This window comes from Pithys albifrons, chromosome 14 (assembly GCF_047495875.1).
Source record: "Pithys albifrons albifrons isolate INPA30051 chromosome 14, PitAlb_v1, whole genome shotgun sequence".
Taxonomy (NCBI): domain Eukaryota; kingdom Metazoa; phylum Chordata; class Aves; order Passeriformes; family Thamnophilidae; genus Pithys; species Pithys albifrons.
The window spans coordinates 9,675,817-9,692,103 of NC_092471.1; the positions used below are offsets into that span (position 1 = coordinate 9,675,817).

General features: G+C 48.2%; 4 protein-coding genes and 1 non-coding gene across 5 annotated transcripts; 2 read left to right on the forward strand and 3 right to left on the reverse strand.

Moving 5' to 3' along the window:
- Positions 1-1,135: 1,135 nt before the first annotated feature.
- On the reverse strand, positions 1,136-2,794 carry RPL39 (ribosomal protein L39). Its single transcript, XM_071569071.1, has 3 exons — positions 2,683-2,794; positions 2,386-2,489; positions 1,136-1,440 (listed from the first exon to the last, which is right to left on the reverse strand). Exons 1-3 carry the CDS (start codon positions 2,683-2,685, stop codon positions 1,392-1,394), a joined length of 156 nt encoding a protein of 51 aa, XP_071425172.1. The 5' UTR covers positions 2,686-2,794; the 3' UTR covers positions 1,136-1,391.
- On the reverse strand, positions 1,543-1,674 carry LOC139678735 (small nucleolar RNA SNORA69). Its single transcript, XR_011699081.1, has one exon. It is a non-coding gene; the product is annotated as a small nucleolar RNA SNORA69 (small nucleolar RNA).
- On the reverse strand, positions 2,788-10,402 carry UPF3B (UPF3B regulator of nonsense mediated mRNA decay). Its single transcript, XM_071569069.1, has 10 exons — positions 10,127-10,402; positions 9,749-9,855; positions 9,550-9,656; positions 8,332-8,430; positions 7,875-7,985; positions 7,149-7,192; positions 6,350-6,538; positions 5,706-5,857; positions 4,705-5,017; positions 2,788-3,880 (listed from the first exon to the last, which is right to left on the reverse strand). The coding sequence occupies exons 1-10, from the start codon at positions 10,385-10,387 to the stop codon at positions 3,734-3,736; spliced, it is 1,530 nt and encodes a 509-aa protein (XP_071425170.1). The 5' UTR covers positions 10,388-10,402; the 3' UTR covers positions 2,788-3,733.
- A 228-nt stretch (positions 10,403-10,630) lies between these two features.
- On the forward strand, positions 10,631-11,571 carry NDUFA1 (NADH:ubiquinone oxidoreductase subunit A1). Its single transcript, XM_071569070.1, has 3 exons — positions 10,631-10,817; positions 11,078-11,167; positions 11,470-11,571. Exons 1-3 carry the CDS (start codon positions 10,716-10,718, stop codon positions 11,488-11,490), a joined length of 213 nt encoding a protein of 70 aa, XP_071425171.1. The 5' UTR covers positions 10,631-10,715; the 3' UTR covers positions 11,491-11,571.
- A 1,866-nt stretch (positions 11,572-13,437) lies between these two features.
- On the forward strand, positions 13,438-16,222 carry AKAP14 (A-kinase anchoring protein 14). The gene is made up of 6 exons (XM_071569474.1): positions 13,438-13,627; positions 13,742-13,844; positions 13,919-14,010; positions 14,316-14,495; positions 15,680-15,732; positions 16,105-16,222. Exons 2-6 carry the CDS (start codon positions 13,751-13,753, stop codon positions 16,190-16,192), a joined length of 507 nt encoding a protein of 168 aa, XP_071425575.1. The 5' UTR covers positions 13,438-13,627; positions 13,742-13,750; the 3' UTR covers positions 16,193-16,222.
- Positions 16,223-16,287: the final 65 nt, after the last annotated feature.

The following is a 16,287-nucleotide window of genomic DNA, read 5'->3' on the forward strand; positions in this document are numbered from 1 at the left end:
AGATGATACCTCTAAAGTATCCTGAAGTTGGGAAGAATCCCAGCCTTTCTCTCCCCTGCTCACAGAACCCTCCAGGCACACCTTAGGAGGCACAGACTGTCACAAGCTTCGAGTGAGGTGTGTATTTGTGGGCATAGGTTGTGCCCAGTGTTACTTGCTACCAATTGCACAAAGAGGTAAATCCATTTACCTTCAATGCAAAAAGCAACACAGGAGTGGCAGCCTGAAGCTTCCTCAGGCAGCTGCCTCTCAGGAACAGAACCACGATGGCAGCTGAGCCCAGGAACCCTGGCAGCCCTCAGTGCCAGGATGGGCTTTGCTGCAGCCAAACACAGGCTTGAGCCATCAGGGATTTCCTGCTGACCGGAGCATCTATCCCAGGTCAGCTCTGCCGAAGGAAAGGAGCAGTCATGTAGCACTGGGAGCAGAGCCACAGCCTCCTCCTCCACTTCCCTGCAGTAAATAGATGGTTCCACAGGGCCCAGCAGAGAACACCAGCATCAGGGAGCTGGAGTGACAACCAGCCCAAGTCATTTAACCCCCTCTTTCCTCTCTCCCCCCTTTTAAATAGCTGCTAACTTTCAGCCACATCTTCAGTTACAACCCATCTGCTGATAATCTCTTATACCAAGGTGCACTTGTGGCTGGCAACAACTGACTTAACAAACCAACACAGAGCTCCAAAGCAAGCTCAGGTTACTTCATATTCTAGAAAACACACAGAGGTTATGTGCCACAGTTTATAGGACTGCATTTTGTAGAAGATAGATCTACTCACCCTTAATGAAACTTTCTTTCATGCAATTATTCCACTGCACCCACTCCCCAGCCAGCATTTTAAACACAGGCTCCAAGGGCTGCCCTGGCCCATATCATACCTGACAGCAGCTCCTCTAATAAATTTTTTTCAAATTACCTCCTCAAATAAATTCTGATTTTTACATCTCTTTTTGTTTTTTCAATTGGTATATTTTACTCTCAAAAGTTTAGTCAGTGAAAAAGAAGACACAACCTACTCTACCTGAAGAGCTGCCAGGGTTCCTCATGCTAAGTGAGAACAGATTCAGAGTAATGTTAGTTTTTATTCTGTTACAATCTCATTATATGTAGGTATGAAATAATTTCAACCAAGTCATTCAGGTCCATATTTATTAGTAAACCTGTGCACTGTCAATGCTCATGGTGATGCCTGAAAGAAAGCCCTAATAGAACACAGCCTTCATGTTTCAGATGCAAAAAAGATTTTCCCAGTTAACATCAACATCCCAGACCAGCTTATAAAACCCCTGCACTGGGGAATGCAGTCCAGCACCGCAGAAGGAATGACTTGAGGGTGTACTGATCTGATGCAGAAAGACCAGTGTTCATTAGAGCTCCCACGACAGTCTCTCTTACAAGCCCAGTTTGGTCCTCCTCCAGTGTCTCCTTTTGGAGTTGTACCTAAGACAAAAGCAGGGTAAATTAACAGTTGTTCAAAACATGAAAGCAGAGCAGCACATGGAAAAAGATTCTTCCAGGAAATATCCATTTGTGGGATGTACTTGTTGTCCATGTTAAGAACAAACGTTTTCACCACGGTAGGGGTGAAACCGCAGACAGTGCTAACAGAGTTGCTCTCAGCAGGAAAATGGCAGAGCTCCCACTGCAGGAAGCACTGCAATTGCAGCCTGCTTTGGCACACGGCTTGGACAGAACTGATAACTGAGGTACAGAGATGGCACAAGACAAAAACCCATTATTTTGCCTCATGGTAAAGTATTTCAAAGTACTGCAATTTAGCGAAAACAGAACCCTGCTGTAAGCTGGCATCTGGAAGGCAAGGATACATCGGCACACACCATCAATCCTGCCTAGAAAGAAACAGGATGGGAGGAGTTACCAGAACACAGCCTGGCAATGCTGGCCTGTTTCACTACCTGAGCCAGCCACTGCTGCTGGCGCTGTCCTCACTGTTTAGGACAGAGAGAGAGAAAGAGCAGAAAGAATTCTTTTGCCTTAAAAAGTCCAGACAAAGGAGTGAATGCAATAACAAGCTCTCTGACCAAAATATACCACAGCTTTTAACCAGAGGGCTCAGACAGGTACCGCCTTCTCTCTCTCTGCTGACCCCACGTGCATCCTGCACGTCGGGAACAGAGAGGCTCCCAGGGTACAAAACACAGAATAAATTATCCACAAGTACAGTTTATGCTTGCACTTTACACGTGCCATCACTGAACAGCTGCGGACACCTGCAGCGCACTGAAGAGAAGCGCCGGAGAAGGAAATGGCACCGAGGCCTCAAAGAAACACACCCGCACCACCGTCCCTGCACGGCCACAGAGCTGCGCTGTGGTGGCACGGCCGCCATCGCTCCCCCTGCGGCCCGGCCCGGCCGCTCCGTACCTGATCTTATTGCCGGTCTTCATGCGGATCCACTGTGGGATGGGCCGGTTCTGCTTCTGCTTCTTGGCGAGGAAGCGCTTGATCTTGAACGTCTTGTGGGACGACTGCAAGAGAGGGCAGCGGTCAGGCCCTTCCGCGGCCCTGGCCCCGGCCCCGGCCCCGCGCGTTACACCCGCGTCCCTCCCGCTCCGCCGCGGCCGGCCCCCCGAGCCCCCCAGCGCTGTGGCGGCGATGGCGGGCGCGCCGGGCCCGCGGATGGCGCTGGATGGCGACGGATGGCGCTGGACGGTGCCTCACCATTGCGCGGAGCGGCGCTTCCCGGCGATGGCGGCGGCAGCGGAGGCGGAAGGGGCGGGGCGCGGGCACGGCGCCCCCTGGCGGCGCAGAGAGGGACGGCGGCGCTCCGAGTTTGTGCAGTTTTATTTGCGTTTGGTACAAAAAAAACACCAGCTATGGCTAAAATTCGCTAGCTTGGGAGGAGCTGCTACTGGCGAAGTCCCGTTCTGGGCTGTAAAACAATGCTTCAAGTTATGAGGGAAGAGGAAGCAGTTCTGAGAGGGCAGGAGTTGGGAAATGTTTCAGATAATAGAGAAGGGAGGATGCTGCAAAAGAACAGGATGCCCAAACCAGCTACATTTGATTAAAAATAAGCATTTCAATGTAGGGAGACTTTACATGAGAATTTGTCAAGACATATTCCACTCCTAAGCCAGCTTATTCATACACTCCAACTCAGTTACTTTATCCAGAGAACCACTGGATGAAGGTCTCTCCCTCCCTAGCAAAGTTACTGCACTGCCAGATGTTCTGCTCCTTACATGCCAAAGGGCTCCTGTACACAGGTACCTCAACAATCCCAGCCTGCATACTTGTCTCAGCTCTGGACTGACAAAATTTAGCTTTCACTGCCTCAGGTAGGCGCACCACGCAACACAGCAACACCTGTGTTCACTCTGGGCAGCTCCAAGCTTTCTCTGCCTCAGTGCACCCAACACTGGCTCACATTGCCTGACAGTAAAGCTCTGGCTTTAGATCCAGGTGTCATCCCCTCCTGACCACAACTCATTTATTGTCATAGTTAAGGCCATAAAGTCTTTCTATTTTGCACAGATTCTCATCTCTGTTGTAGTTAGATGATGGGAAAATAAATTTAAATAACTGAAAATACAATGAGAACACATTTCAAATTCTGAATCTACAACTGAGGTTCTTTAACCAGAAACATCCAACAGCACAATGCCCCCTTTTCTTCCTTTGTTCCTTCTTCGCTTCGAAGGCACTTCTGGATTGTGTAGTACATGCTCTTTGGCTGCACAGACAGTCAGAACACATAAGGCTTGCATGCTAGTCACTCCTCTTCCTTCATGTGACTGGTCTCACTCTCTGGTTTCTTATCCACTCCCTGATCTGTGGCCTTTGCAGCACTGTCTTCATACTGACACAATCTGCTTCGGCTTCGGGCTCCTGGCTGGTACAGCTGCATTGCTGGGCGATCCTGAAATAAACCACAACTATTTAGACTCTTTCACAGCTCCCTGCTGTCAGGGTTATTATGGCAGCAGTGGTATTAGAAATGGCTCAAATTCAAACTTTTCCTGGGTGTTCTAAGTTAAATTACTCCACAATGGTGGCAAAGTAACTTCAACTGTCTCAAATCAAGGTTGTCTCTGTTGTAAGGCAACACCCCTGTTCAAGCCACAAAGAACACTGTTCCCAGTTGAAGTTATCTGTGAAGTTTCCTTTTGAGCTTCAAAACTTCAAAGCCTCAAAACCTTGACTTTCATTTGGACCTGACAATGTCTTAAGTGACACAGCAAAGATACACAGTGATGCTGCAAAAACTGACTTTGAAGAGTATATAAAACTAGAGACATTATTTCTTGAGCCTACAAGACATCACTACTTGCAGAACAGGATGTCCTATCCGTGTTTTGGAGGAGTCTGTTCAATCACACTTCCACTTTGAAATGCATTTTCAGGCATGTGTAGCATCAGCAGAGATACAGGCAGGTTACTGATGCTCTACCAACACCTTAAAGATACAGCCTATGTCACAAGTCAGCAAATGAAAAGGGATCAGAGTCTTACAGTTTAACCCATGGTATCTTGGCTTAATTCCTACTCAGTGACAAGAAACACCACAAGGGTTTACCAAATTTAGTGGATAAATGTGAAAAAACTTTCTAGCAGGGTTTGTTGCCAGAACAGGGAGAAGTTTCAACAGAGAAAACACATGGTTCTTCCCTTGAAGTGCTTTTATCCTAAAAAACACACACTGAGCCCTGTGAATCAACACATGAATTTAAAGAAATCCAGCACCTTGTTTCTGATACGATCCCTCTTAATTGTATCCTCCTTTTTATCCTCTTTGGTTACTTTCTCAGATTTGTCCGTGCTGCTGGAAAAGTCTGTAAGATCACTTTTCTTTCCCTTTTCTCTGAGTAAGTCTCTCTCCTTTTTCACCTCTTCCTCTTTTCTTCTAAAAACCTTCTCTTTCTCATAGCGCTCTTTCTGCCTCCGACGCTCCTCTTCTTGGCGTCTCAGTTTCTCTCTCTGTGCTCTCTCATATTCTCTGTCTCTGTCAAAATCTCTATCTCGGTCCCTGTAGTCCTTTACACACTCATCTTCTGATCTGTATGAAAACAAAACTGAAAATTAAGCTCAAAAGATTCATCAAACAGCGCCGGGAGATCAATGTAATAGTGGTGCAACTGTGCAATAGGAGGACGACACCCTGGCAGGTTCTGGGGAGCTCTTGGGCTGCTGTGATAACCCGAGCCATGCACAACAGCCAGAGAGGGCACTGACCACCACCAGCATTTCCCAGCCTCCTGCTCCCACAGCTGGCTGAGTCTCCTCTGGCTTTAGAAAAACGCCTGCATTTCTGTGTCTCATCTCTGTTTCTCACATGACAGAACGGAACCTTGAACAGATCACAGAGCTACTGAGAATTAGTTTCCACTTTGACCTTAGAGGGACTGGAAAACACCTCTCCTCTCACCATGGCTACAATTATCTCTTTGTAAGGACAGTGCTCACAGCCTGCTGCAGTAACCTACACCCAGGCTTCTTTAGTGCAGTTCTTACAGTGAGTTGCAAAAATATTAAAATTTGTCCACTAGTGAAGAATTTTCAGGTAACTCACAGAGCTTTCTGCAACCACAGGGATGTGCACTGACACAGAGAACACAGCCCATGTCTTGTAGCAGAAAAAGCATCTGAAGTAATTTCAAAACAGTCATAGCAGAGCAGCCTAAGCCTCGTTACGATCAAAAAACAAGTTATAGATACATATATATTTATAGCAAGTACTAGAATACTTTTTTGCCTTCTCTTCTTTTGTCTCCCCATCAGATCGTTTGGCAGATGAACTACTCGCATTTTTTTCCTCCCTCAGAGTCTCTTTTTCCAGTTTCTTGGATTTTTCTTTTCTCTCCAAGTCTTTTTCATCTTTTTCAGGCTTCTTAAGTAGCTACAAAGAAAACAGAAGTCTCAACTAAAAAGCTCACTCTAGTACATATTGTCTGGCACAACACCAAAATTGCATCAAAGGAACCACAGTCCAGTGAGAGGTTAACATAAAGAAATATTACTGCAAATAGCAGCATTTCTAAAAGCTGGAGTGTATGAGTAAGCATTATGCACACAGCAGACTAGGATTTTTCTCCTAAACCAGGCCATTTTAGAAAGCTTAAAAATAGTCTCCATTCCATAGTGAATTCACAATCCTGTTTGCCACAGCATGTACAACAGTCACATGACAAAAAGTTTAAATATTACTATGAAGCATTACAGCACGTAAACCTTTACAATGCCTACTATTGAATATTACAAAAAATTGGTAATTTACTAACACCAGACTCATGTGATTTTTCACACAATACTCAAAGCACATTTTGAGACTGATATACAAATAATAGGGGAAAGGGAGTGTAACAGTTTATAATAAAGAACTGTTCTAGACCTTGATCTTTGGTTCTTCTTTTGATCTGTCTCTTTCTTTTTCTGGGCATCTGTCTACTTTCTTCAATTTTTCTGCTTCTTTTCTCTTCCTTCTCTCCTCCTCTTTCCATTTTCTTCTCTCTTCTTCTCTTTGTCTTTTTCTTTCCAATTCTCTCCTCCTCCTCTCCTCTCTTTTCTCTTCTCTCAGTCTCTGTAAAAGCAAAGAGATATCGTGTATCTCCACACCAGAAAACATCTTTTTAAGCCATCAAATAACTCACCTCAAAGCTGCCCCTATCATAAAATAAAGTCCTATAATCTCTATTGTTGTTGTGAAACTGAACATGTTGCAGTATTTTTTCCTTATTCATATGTCTTGATTTGTTCTCTCTTAAAAAACCCAAATACAACACTGGCCTCAGCCTCTGTCATTCTAATTTTCCTTAAATCTGCCCCACTTCTGATTTTCTCCATTGCTAAAAGTTAAAATAACATTATGTGGTAGGAGAAAGACCATCTACAAGGACCTCAGCCATAATTGCCTAAAAATGGAAGCATTAAAATGGAATCTGTTTTGGCAGTGCCACAAGAGATGTTTTGCTGTGACCAGAATATACACAAAGCATCACCATTCCTACAAAGACCAACATTCTAGTACTTTAAAATATGTGCACCAGATGTTGACAGGTAAGTTGGGTCAAAATCTCTTCAAAAGGAAGGGTAGAAAGAAATCAACACACACATTACAATATCCACACCCAAGCTTTAAATGAGCAAATTGTACTTGCAAACAACAAAAAGATTCTGGAGTTAAGTCTTACCTGTTTGTTTTTCAAGAAGTTCAATAAAGGAGTAGTCTTTTTAGCTAGAGAATATATAAAACAAATGTAAACAATTTGCCTTATCCAATACTTCAATACCTGCAACAAAACCCTGTATGAAGTAAACCATCCTTACAGATTCCCCTGCCTGTCTCCTCTCACACACAGCAAGTGAAACAAGCATTCCAAACCTATCCCTGAACAGTGGCAACTATTAAAGATTCCATAAACTTCTTTAGGACACTAATATGATATGCAGTACACCTCTATGCACAGAGATACTCAGTCTGCATTAGACTTTTTTCAGACTCTTGTTTTTAAAGCTATCCCTGTAACATGCTTAAAAAGAGCAACCTGGTCATTTTTTGTGGTATTTTACCCAACCACATTATCTCTTAACCTGGGCCTGAATGGAACATCCCTGCATCCCACTGAAATGCAGCCACTCCACAGCTCAGGCTGGCTAACACACATCTGACCAGCAGCATCTGACCAGGAAGGAACTTTGTCATCTAAAACTTAAACCTAGAGAAGAAGTTAGAGCATGAGAACAAAACAAAACACACTGAACATTAGCCTGAAGGTTTAACAAATACTAAGGAGACTAAGTAGGCACACAAAATAATTCAGCCTCCTCTAGGTTAAGAAATCACAGCTTCAAATTACAAACCATGTATGTTCTTTGTGCTCTAGGAACATATAACTATAGAACACATATTTCCATACCTATGAGCTCTTTGTTTCTTGCCTCTATTTCCTCCAACAAAGTTTCAGGAGTGGAGGTTAATTTTTCATCATCTGCACTGTAACTTTCCAAAAACTTCTTGTATTCTGGATCTACAGGGAAAGGAAGGGAGGAAAGGGGGGAGGAAAGAAAAGAGATACACTGTAGCATGAAAAGCATTTACATTGCACTGCTGGAAGTCTGAGTTAGATTTACACAGCAGAGTTGTTCATATGCCACCTTTCCATAACTTGGCAGCTCTCAAATGAGCTGCTGCATTATGTTTGTCTGGGACAGCCATTTAATAAACTTGCAGCTGACTCAGCAGTGCTAATAACTTTCACATACAATTAACCAAACATCCTATTGATGCAACTATAGTGCTACAGTAAAAACATATTTAAATCACTGCTAAGATTTCAAACTACACATGCAAAACAAACTATTTTGCTGTTATACCATCTTCAATAGTTCCAGTTTTGGCATCCTTTTTCTTACTCTTCTTTTTTGCAGCTTTTTGGAAAGGTGCAAACTCAACTATGGCAGCATATTCCTGACCTGTGAAGAGGAGAGGGAAAGATACATTGAAATAGACATGCAAAGATATAAAATAGAACACATTGTCCACATCTAAAGCAGGAAGATAAGCCTCACAAGAAACATGCAATACTAGAAGAGATTACCTAGACAGCATAAAAAATTAGTGTATTTTGAAAGCAATTGAATACAAAAACCACTTCAGAGACAGCAGAATTCATGAACTTGCAACCTCCCTAAATAAGGAAGAATCTTGTGGGCAGAACTTTGTCACATACAACAGCCATGTGAATGAACTGTAAAACAAGTGCACCTAAAACAAAGCTGCAGGTGAAACCCTTCCACTGCCCAAGCCAACAGGAAGACCCTTGTTAGAGCTTTGGCTAAATTTGTACATTTCAGTTCTATCAATGAGAGGATAACAACTTTAGCTAATGACCAACATAAGCACTTCTGAAAGGCAAAATTTAAAACCATGAAACCTACTGTGTTTATAAAGCAGGTAAGTGGTGACCAAATACGTGAATGTTTAACCAATTAAGGCAAGTAGTTTCCTACAGATTAACGTCTCCAGAGCAGTCACTTTCAAAACTTAGTCTGCAAGGAAGAAGCTATTCCTTCTATTGAATCAAGATGACTCACTCAGTTGTAAACTGAAACAAGCAATAAATTCAGGTAAAAACTGACCAAAGTTAAGTGACACTGTTGGACGTGCAAAGAACAGGTGAGGGGAGTAGCAGAGGGTGACATCAGTGCCTCAGTTTCGTTTGTTTAGACAGTGCCAGCATGTGTCTGCTTTCGCTTTTCAGACTTGATACTCAGGTATGACAATGCAAACATTCACCTCTGCACTGGGTGAATATCCACATCAGTCCTGCCTTGTGTACAGCTCACTGGATTTTACACATCATATACAAAATCCACTTAAAAATATATATAAAAAATCAGTTGAGATTAGTTTCCACAAAGCATACGGAATTTTCTCCTTTGTTCTGTGAAATACTCCATAACATGCATTTAAGGCACTTAAACCCAAACAAGTCAGAAGTGGCTGCTCACACCCATCCCTCCAAACCTCAACCAGCACAGGGCACAGACAGCGGGGAAGCAGCAACATGCACCTGAGTGCCCTCCACTTGCCTTTGTGATCGATGAAAACATAGCCGTCGAAGCGATCCCTGAAGAGGACTATGTCTTCCTGGTTCTTGAAGTTGATGTAGGCCCTGGAGAACATGTGCGGGTACAAACTGTGGAGACACAAACCGAGGGGCTCGGCTGAGGGGGCGGTGACGCCACAGGGGCCCGGGGCGGGCAGCGGCGGCGGCTCCCGGGGCCGTACCTGGAGTCATTGGCGAAGAACTCGAAGTAGTCGTGCTCGGGCAGGGGCTGCAGGTGCTCCTCCAGCTGCTCCTTCGTCAGGCTGGGCGGCAGCCGCCGGATCACCACCTGCGGCACGGCAGGAACGGCGCTCAGGGCGGCGGCAGCGCCGGGACGAGGCGTTACCGCGGCCTGCCTGTTCCGGACGCCGCGGGCGGCCCCGTTACCGGGGGGGCCGTTTCTGGGGGGAAGCGGACCCGCTACCGAGGCAGGGCCCGATCTCCGGGGAGTGCCCCGTTCCCGGGGTGGCTCCCGGTGCCGGGGGAGGCTCCCGGTGTCGGAGGCTCCCGGTGTCCCGTTCCCGGGGGTGCCCCGCTCCCCAGCGCCGCGCGGGGCCCACCTTGCTGAGCGTCTCCTTCTTGTCCTTGGGCCGCTCCAGGCGGTCGAGCTCGGCCGCGCCAGCCCTGCTGTCCGTGCCGGCGGCGGGGCCCGGCCCCACGCCCAGCAAAGCCCCCGGCCCGGCGGCGGCCCCGCGCCGCTCCTTGGGCCTGGCGTTCTCCTTGTCCTCCTTCATCCCGGCCCTGCTCCCGATCCCGATCCCGACCCCGATCCCGGTCCCGGTCCCGGGCCAGGGCAGCCCCGCGCGCCCCCGCGCGCCCATTGGCCGCCGCCTCTCGCGAGACTGTGGCTAAAGGAGGCCGCGCCTCCGCCGCACTACAACTCCCGACGTGCACCGCGCCCGGCTCGGCCCATCCCGGCAGGTCAGCGAGCGGGGCCGGGACCGGGCGGGCTGAGCCGCGGACACGGTCACGGTCACGGCCTCACTTGTTGCCGAGGGGCGGCCCCCTGGCAGTGCTGTCGCTGCCGCCGCCTCTCAGGGCCCGCCGGGCGGTGTGAGGGCGCGGGGCAGGCCGGGAAGGGCGCGGGGCAGGCCGGGAGTGCCCCGGGAGCGGCGGAGCGGGCACGGGCACCGCACCGGCACCGGCGGGATGTGGTACGAGATCCTGCCCGGCATGGCCATCATGGGTGTCTGCCTCAGCATCCCCGGCCTCTCCACCGTCTTCATGCACCGCTTGTGCAACGGCGGCAAGGTCAGCGTTGGCCGGGCCCCGGCGCTCCGCGTCCCGCCGGGGGCCTGCCCTGCCCCAGCCCTCGGCATCCCTCCCGTGTCCCTTCACCCCCGGGGCCTGCCCTGCCCCAGCCCCCGGCATCTCTCCGGGATCCCTTCACACCCGGGGCCGGCCCTGCCCCAGCCCCCGGCATCCCTCCCGGTTCCCTTCCTCCCCGGCACCCCCTTTCCCCCCGTCCCGCCGAGGCCCGCGGGGCCGTAACAGCAGCGCTGTGCCCGCAGGAGAAGAGGATCGCCCGCTATCCCTTCCAGTGGAGCCTTATGGAAAGGGACCGCCGGGTCTCCGGTGTTAACAAGTACTACGTGTCCAAGGCAGGTTTTTGGGGCATGGGCAGGTACCGCCGGGGGGAAGCAGGAGCCAAGGGCTGCTCCCCCATCCCCGGGCTCTGGGATGTGGTTCTCGCGGCCTCTGGGGTGGGCACTGGTCGCTCCTGGGGCTGTCGGAGCTCTCTCTGTGCCCGCAGCTGGTCTGCCTCTGGGCATGTGCATTTTAATTGTGTTTTAATTAGGATGTGTGATTAAATGTAGTTTGAAAACCGGCATTTTCAGCTATGCCCTGTTGCACATCAGTGGCAAGAATGATGCTGGTATAGCTGTTACGTTTTCTTTTTCAGGGTCTGGAGAACATAGACTAAGGTGGCAGCACTTTGAAGAATTCATGGATCTATAGAAAATGATTTAACTCTTAAATAAAGATATATGTGTGTTCCACCCTTCTAATTGTGTTGCTGTGGTGGGGTGACCCTGGCTGGACACCAGATGCCCTCCCAAGCTGCTCTGTCACTGCCCTCCTCAGCTGGACAGGGGACAGAAAATACAATGAAAGGCTCATGAGTTGAAATAAGGACAGGGAAGAGAGCACTCAGCAATTATCATCACAGGCAAATGAGACTCAGCTCAGGGAAATGATTTTAATCTTTTGTCAATCAAATAGCAGAATAATGAGAAATAAAACCAAATCATAAAACATGTTTCTCCCACCCCTTTCTTTTTCCTGGGTTCAATTTCACTCCCCATTTTCTCTGCCTCGCACCCTGAGCTCCACAGGGTGACAGGGAATGGGGGCCATGGTGAATGTCATCACATGGTGTCTCTATTTCTCCTTCCCTCCAGGGGAGAACTCACACTCTTCCCCACTCCAGCGTGGGGTCTCTCCCATGGGAGACAGTCCTCCACAAACTTCTCCAGTGTGAGTCCTTCCCATGGGGCTGCAGCTCTTTGTGAATTGCTCCAGTGTGCACCCACAGGGTGCAGTCCTTCAGGAACAGGCTGCTTCAAGGTGGATCCCCCACAGGGTTACAAATACTGCCAGCAAATTGCTCCAGTGTGGGCGTCCCATGAGGTCACAGCTTCCTTTGGGTGCATCCACCTGCTCCAGAGTGGGGTCTTCCCCAGGCTGTAGGTGGATCTCTGTTCCATTGTGGATCTCCATGGGATGCAGAGGCACAGCTGCCTCACTATGGCCTTCACCATGGGCTGCAGAGGAATCTCTGTTCCAGCTCCTGGAGCGTCTCCTCCTCCTTCTTCACTGACCTGGATGCCTACAAAGCTGTTCCTCTCACCTATTCTCACTCCTCTCCAGCTGCAATTTTGCAACTGCAGGTTTTTTCCCCCTTCTTAAATCTGATATCCCAGAGATGCACATAAACTGCATAAATTGAATAAAAGCTTTGGACAGAATTGGCTTCCGCACTTCATGCACTCTGATATACACTAGGCAGCTGTCTGTGAGAGGAAGAAAAGGAATGCCAAGAGCATTGATCTTATTTTTGCACCCACTTCTGACATGCAGTTCCCTGTCTCAGCCCTGCTGACTGCAGCAGCCTGCATGGGCAGCCACTGTCACCTCCTGCAGCTTGGATTCTTCCCTCCCAGCACAGTACTATTCAGCAGTCTCCACTTACAATAAAGCCAAAACCTGCCTCTGCTGTGTCCTAAACTCTCTATAAACAGTGCCTCTTGTCTGCTTGTTCAAGTGTGGCACTCAGAGTGAAACGCAGATCTTGTGTCACTGCCACTCACACTGTGAGACAAGGGGCGTGAAACAGCCACAACCATGTTGTGGTGCACCAACAAGGAGCAGAGTCATGTGAATCAGAGAAACTTCTGAGACGTTTCCAGGCCTGCATCAATGCTCTCTTAGCTGGACAGGAAGCATCTCTGTGAGACCACAAGGACTAGGATCTACACTTTGCTCATTGCTGACCTGGTAGCTGGCTCCATGTAAAGCCTTTTGTCATTCTGGAAGAGGGGCTGCAGGGAGTTCAGCACACTGTGGTATGCTAAAACTGGTCTGGTCTCTCTCTGTTGGCCTTTCCCTCCGAAGGGCTGGTGTTCAGAGCCTACAGCCCTCTGTGCACCGGGCTGGACTGAAACTCCAACAGGCACCGAGCAGAGCGGAGGCTGCTGTGGCTCCCGCATTGCCGAGACCGGCAGAAACACAACAAACCGAGAATCCGGTGGGATCGCACGGCTGTTGTCCTGCTCATCCCGTCTTCCCTTTGCGGGAGACTCGGCGTGTGCTGGGGAGACATTGCCGCAGGGCCGGGTATCGCAGGGAACGCGGACAGGGATGCGGGGGGCGGTGCCGCCTCGCCATGGTGACGCGGAGCGAACGCTGCGGGGCCGGGAGCCCGCACAGCGGTGGGGACAGCGGCGGGGACAGCGGCGGGGCCGGGAGCAGCTCCCCGGGGCCGCACACCCTCCCTGGAACGCCCTACCCGGACCTCCCGCCCGGCCAGGACAGCCGGGGAGCGACAGCCACTGCCCGGGGTGAGCGGGGCGAGGGGACCGCGAGGGAACACCGGCCGCTGCTCCCCCTGTGCCCCGGAGGGTCCTGCAGCTCCCAGACCGCCTCTCTGTGTTTATGCGTTTCTCTCTCTAAAGGTGAAGCCAATGGACAAGGAAGAGGAAAAAGATCACACCCCCCCAGAAAATGAGAGAACTGGTACAGAGGACTCTCTTCCAGAGCTGGAGGAAAAGGAGGAAGGTATTATGTTTGCTCTGCTAGCATGTGTTGGGGTTTTATTCCAGTAGGATTTGTCAGCATTTTATCTCTTTTAGAAACCAAGCGTATTATCAAAAACATCCAGTGGACCACAGGCAACAACTTCACAGTGGAGGGAGGACGGCAGCAGATTGAAGAGCTCATTTCTGTGAGTGACAATTCCATCAGCTCAGTAGGTGTTACAATCTGCCCAATCACAGAGGAGCAAAGAGAGCTCTCTGTGGAGAGAACTTCAGGTTTGAATATTCCCTGAAACGAGATTAAAACTCAAACAAAGTTATATGTTGATAAGAAAACCCAATATTTTTATTTTATTCATTGTAAAATGGGCAAAGAGAGGAAAAATAGAGAAAAGTTGGGAAAAGTTAAGGCTACTTTAAAAACATAGGACAGTTTTAGCGCCACATTCTACCTTTCTGCTGAGAGTCTTAGTGTGATGCCTTTATTCAACAGACATGGGACATTCACGAAAGCTGGCTTCACCACTCAGAATTTCTTGAGGAAGAAGAACTAAAGGACAGCAAGAGGTACCATTACAGAGCTTGTTGGGGCATCCCAACACGCAGAAAACCCATCCCACGAGCAACAGCAAGTGTCTACTTTGTTATAGTGATCTCCAAACTCAAACCTGACGTAAGTATTCAGAACTGGCATGCACCAATCCTTTAAGGCACAAGAGTACAGGGTGCTCCTGAGGCAAGGAAATGCCAGGGCAGCAGAGAGACCAGCCAGGAGCTGACAGCTCTCACAGAGGTGCTGAGGAGGCCTGAGCATTGCCAGAGCAACAGCCAGAGATTTAAATACAGCCTAATGGAAACACAAAGTCAGCTGGCCAGGGAGGGGAGCAGAGCACAGAGCAGCAGGCTGGGCTAGTTCCCAAACCATCAACTAACACAACTTGACAAACAAAATCTGCCAGGATCCCACATCTGCTTTCCTGCCCTTACCATCTTCCCCTTCCAAGTAACAACAATTGTTCTGAGAAGCTGTAAGTAGGACTGAGTGGAGGCGAGTTATGGAATGAGGGATCAGTAGAGAGGGAGTGACATGTTGCTCTTTAGGCTGTCTCAGAATCCCTTTCCTGATCAGCCTGAAGTTTGTTACCTCTACAAATAACCTCTTGCAGCTCAAGAGAAAAAAAAGAATTAAATTGCAGTGAGCAGACATCTGACCTCCAGGCTTAGTCATACCAAACCTTAGTATTTCTATTTACTGGCTATGCATCCCCTAGTAACAGTCTGTGGTTTAACCCCTGCTGGCAACGGAGCACCACATGGCTGCTCACTCATTCTTCCCACACCCTGCAACTGGAAGTGTAAAAAAAGTTTAATAATATAAAAGAATAAACAGAATAATAGTTACAAGTTGTAAGGAAAGAAAAATAACCAAGACAGAGGAAAAACTGAGACAGACAAGCGATGCAAATGAAACGCATCACCTGCCAAAAAGCAGCACCTTCACAGCAGTAACAGAAACATCCCTGAGTTATCAACCCTGTTTCCAGCACAAATCCAAACCACAGCCCCCTACCAGCTACTATGAAGAAAATTAACTCTGTCCCAGTCAAAACCAGCACAACAGCCCATAGCCAATGGTCAGAAATCTTACATCATAGCACACACTTAAAATTGTAACTTATGAATCTTTGCCTTCACAAGAAAATACTCCAGAGGCTTTAAAACTGTTCTAATTTGTACCAGAAATGTATAAATGTGCAAATTATTTTTGAAGAAGTAGATAGTAGCTCTCACCTTACTACAGTGTCTGCTTTTTGAGGAGCTGTCCGTGACCTCTCCCCTGTCTCTGCTCTCTTGCAGACCTCACCTGTGGAGGTTTTCTTCAGACTGGAGTCCAGCAGGCTGATTCGCAGGTAAATGTTATTACTCTTCTGACACTGACTCAACTCGGGAGATTCTTGCAAGCTTTTCCATGCCAAAACCAAACAGGGAGCTCGATCTAAGTTTGCAGTAACAGCAGGGTGGTGGAGGAAGCTGCCAAAATTTTGCTACACAAAATGACATGACCCTGCTTATCATTAGTTTCATTCATCCACAAGCATGGATAGCCACTCCATGGGCATCTCCCTTCTCCAGGGAAGAATTTGTCTGGCTTACAGAGGTGTAGGGGTGGTCTTTATTGCAGCAGATAGGCTTGTTTGGTGAACAAAGACCAGCTCTTAGCTGGCCAAACTTGGATTCAATATTATTCTTACAATTTACCCTCTTTTTATTCCATCCTTCAGGCCAGAAGAATTTCAGTTCAGAGAACAGTGGCTTAAGGACATAATTGAAAATAAAATAATCCTCATAGAAAGACTTAGCTCCCAATAAGCAGCTCCAATTCACCATCACCAGCGCTCAGCCGTGGAGAACCAAATAAACACAATGAAGAAAGAAAGGCTCTTCCTTAGCAGCATCTCTACTTT

What these genes read in the sequence shown, in the direction of transcription:
- RPL39 (XM_071569071.1), bottom strand. An exon ending in AAGACCGGCAATAAGATCAG is followed by an intron (nt 1,441 to 2,385) that starts GTACGGAGCGGC and finishes CTTTTGTCTTAG; the next exon opens with GTACAACTCCAAAAGGAGAC.
- NDUFA1 (XM_071569070.1), top strand. Translation starts at nt 10,716, where the DNA reads ATGTGGTACGAGATCCTGCCCGGCATGGCCATCATGGGTGTCTGCCTC. An exon ending in GCTTGTGCAACGGCGGCAAG is followed by an intron (nt 10,818 to 11,077) that starts GTCAGCGTTGGC and finishes CTGTGCCCGCAG; the next exon opens with GAGAAGAGGATCGCCCGCTA. An exon ending in ACAAGTACTACGTGTCCAAG is followed by an intron (nt 11,168 to 11,469) that starts GCAGGTTTTTGG and finishes TTTCTTTTTCAG; the next exon opens with GGTCTGGAGAACATAGACTA.
- AKAP14 (XM_071569474.1), top strand. Translation starts at nt 13,751, where the DNA reads ATGGACAAGGAAGAGGAAAAAGATCACACCCCCCCAGAAAATGAGAGA. An exon ending in AGATTGAAGAGCTCATTTCT is followed by an intron (nt 14,011 to 14,315) that starts GTGAGTGACAAT and finishes TTTATTCAACAG; the next exon opens with ACATGGGACATTCACGAAAG. An exon ending in TCCAGCAGGCTGATTCGCAG is followed by an intron (nt 15,733 to 16,104) that starts GTAAATGTTATT and finishes TCCATCCTTCAG; the next exon opens with GCCAGAAGAATTTCAGTTCA.
- UPF3B (XM_071569069.1), bottom strand. Translation starts at nt 10,387, where the DNA reads ATGGGCGCGCGGGGGCGCGCGGGGCTGCCCTGGCCCGGGACCGGGACC. An exon ending in AACTGGAACTATTGAAGATG is followed by an intron (nt 7,986 to 8,331) that starts GTATAACAGCAA and finishes CTTTCCCTGTAG; the next exon opens with ATCCAGAATACAAGAAGTTT. An exon ending in GGGATCGTATCAGAAACAAG is followed by an intron (nt 3,881 to 4,704) that starts GTGCTGGATTTC and finishes GGTTTATTTCAG; the next exon opens with GATCGCCCAGCAATGCAGCT.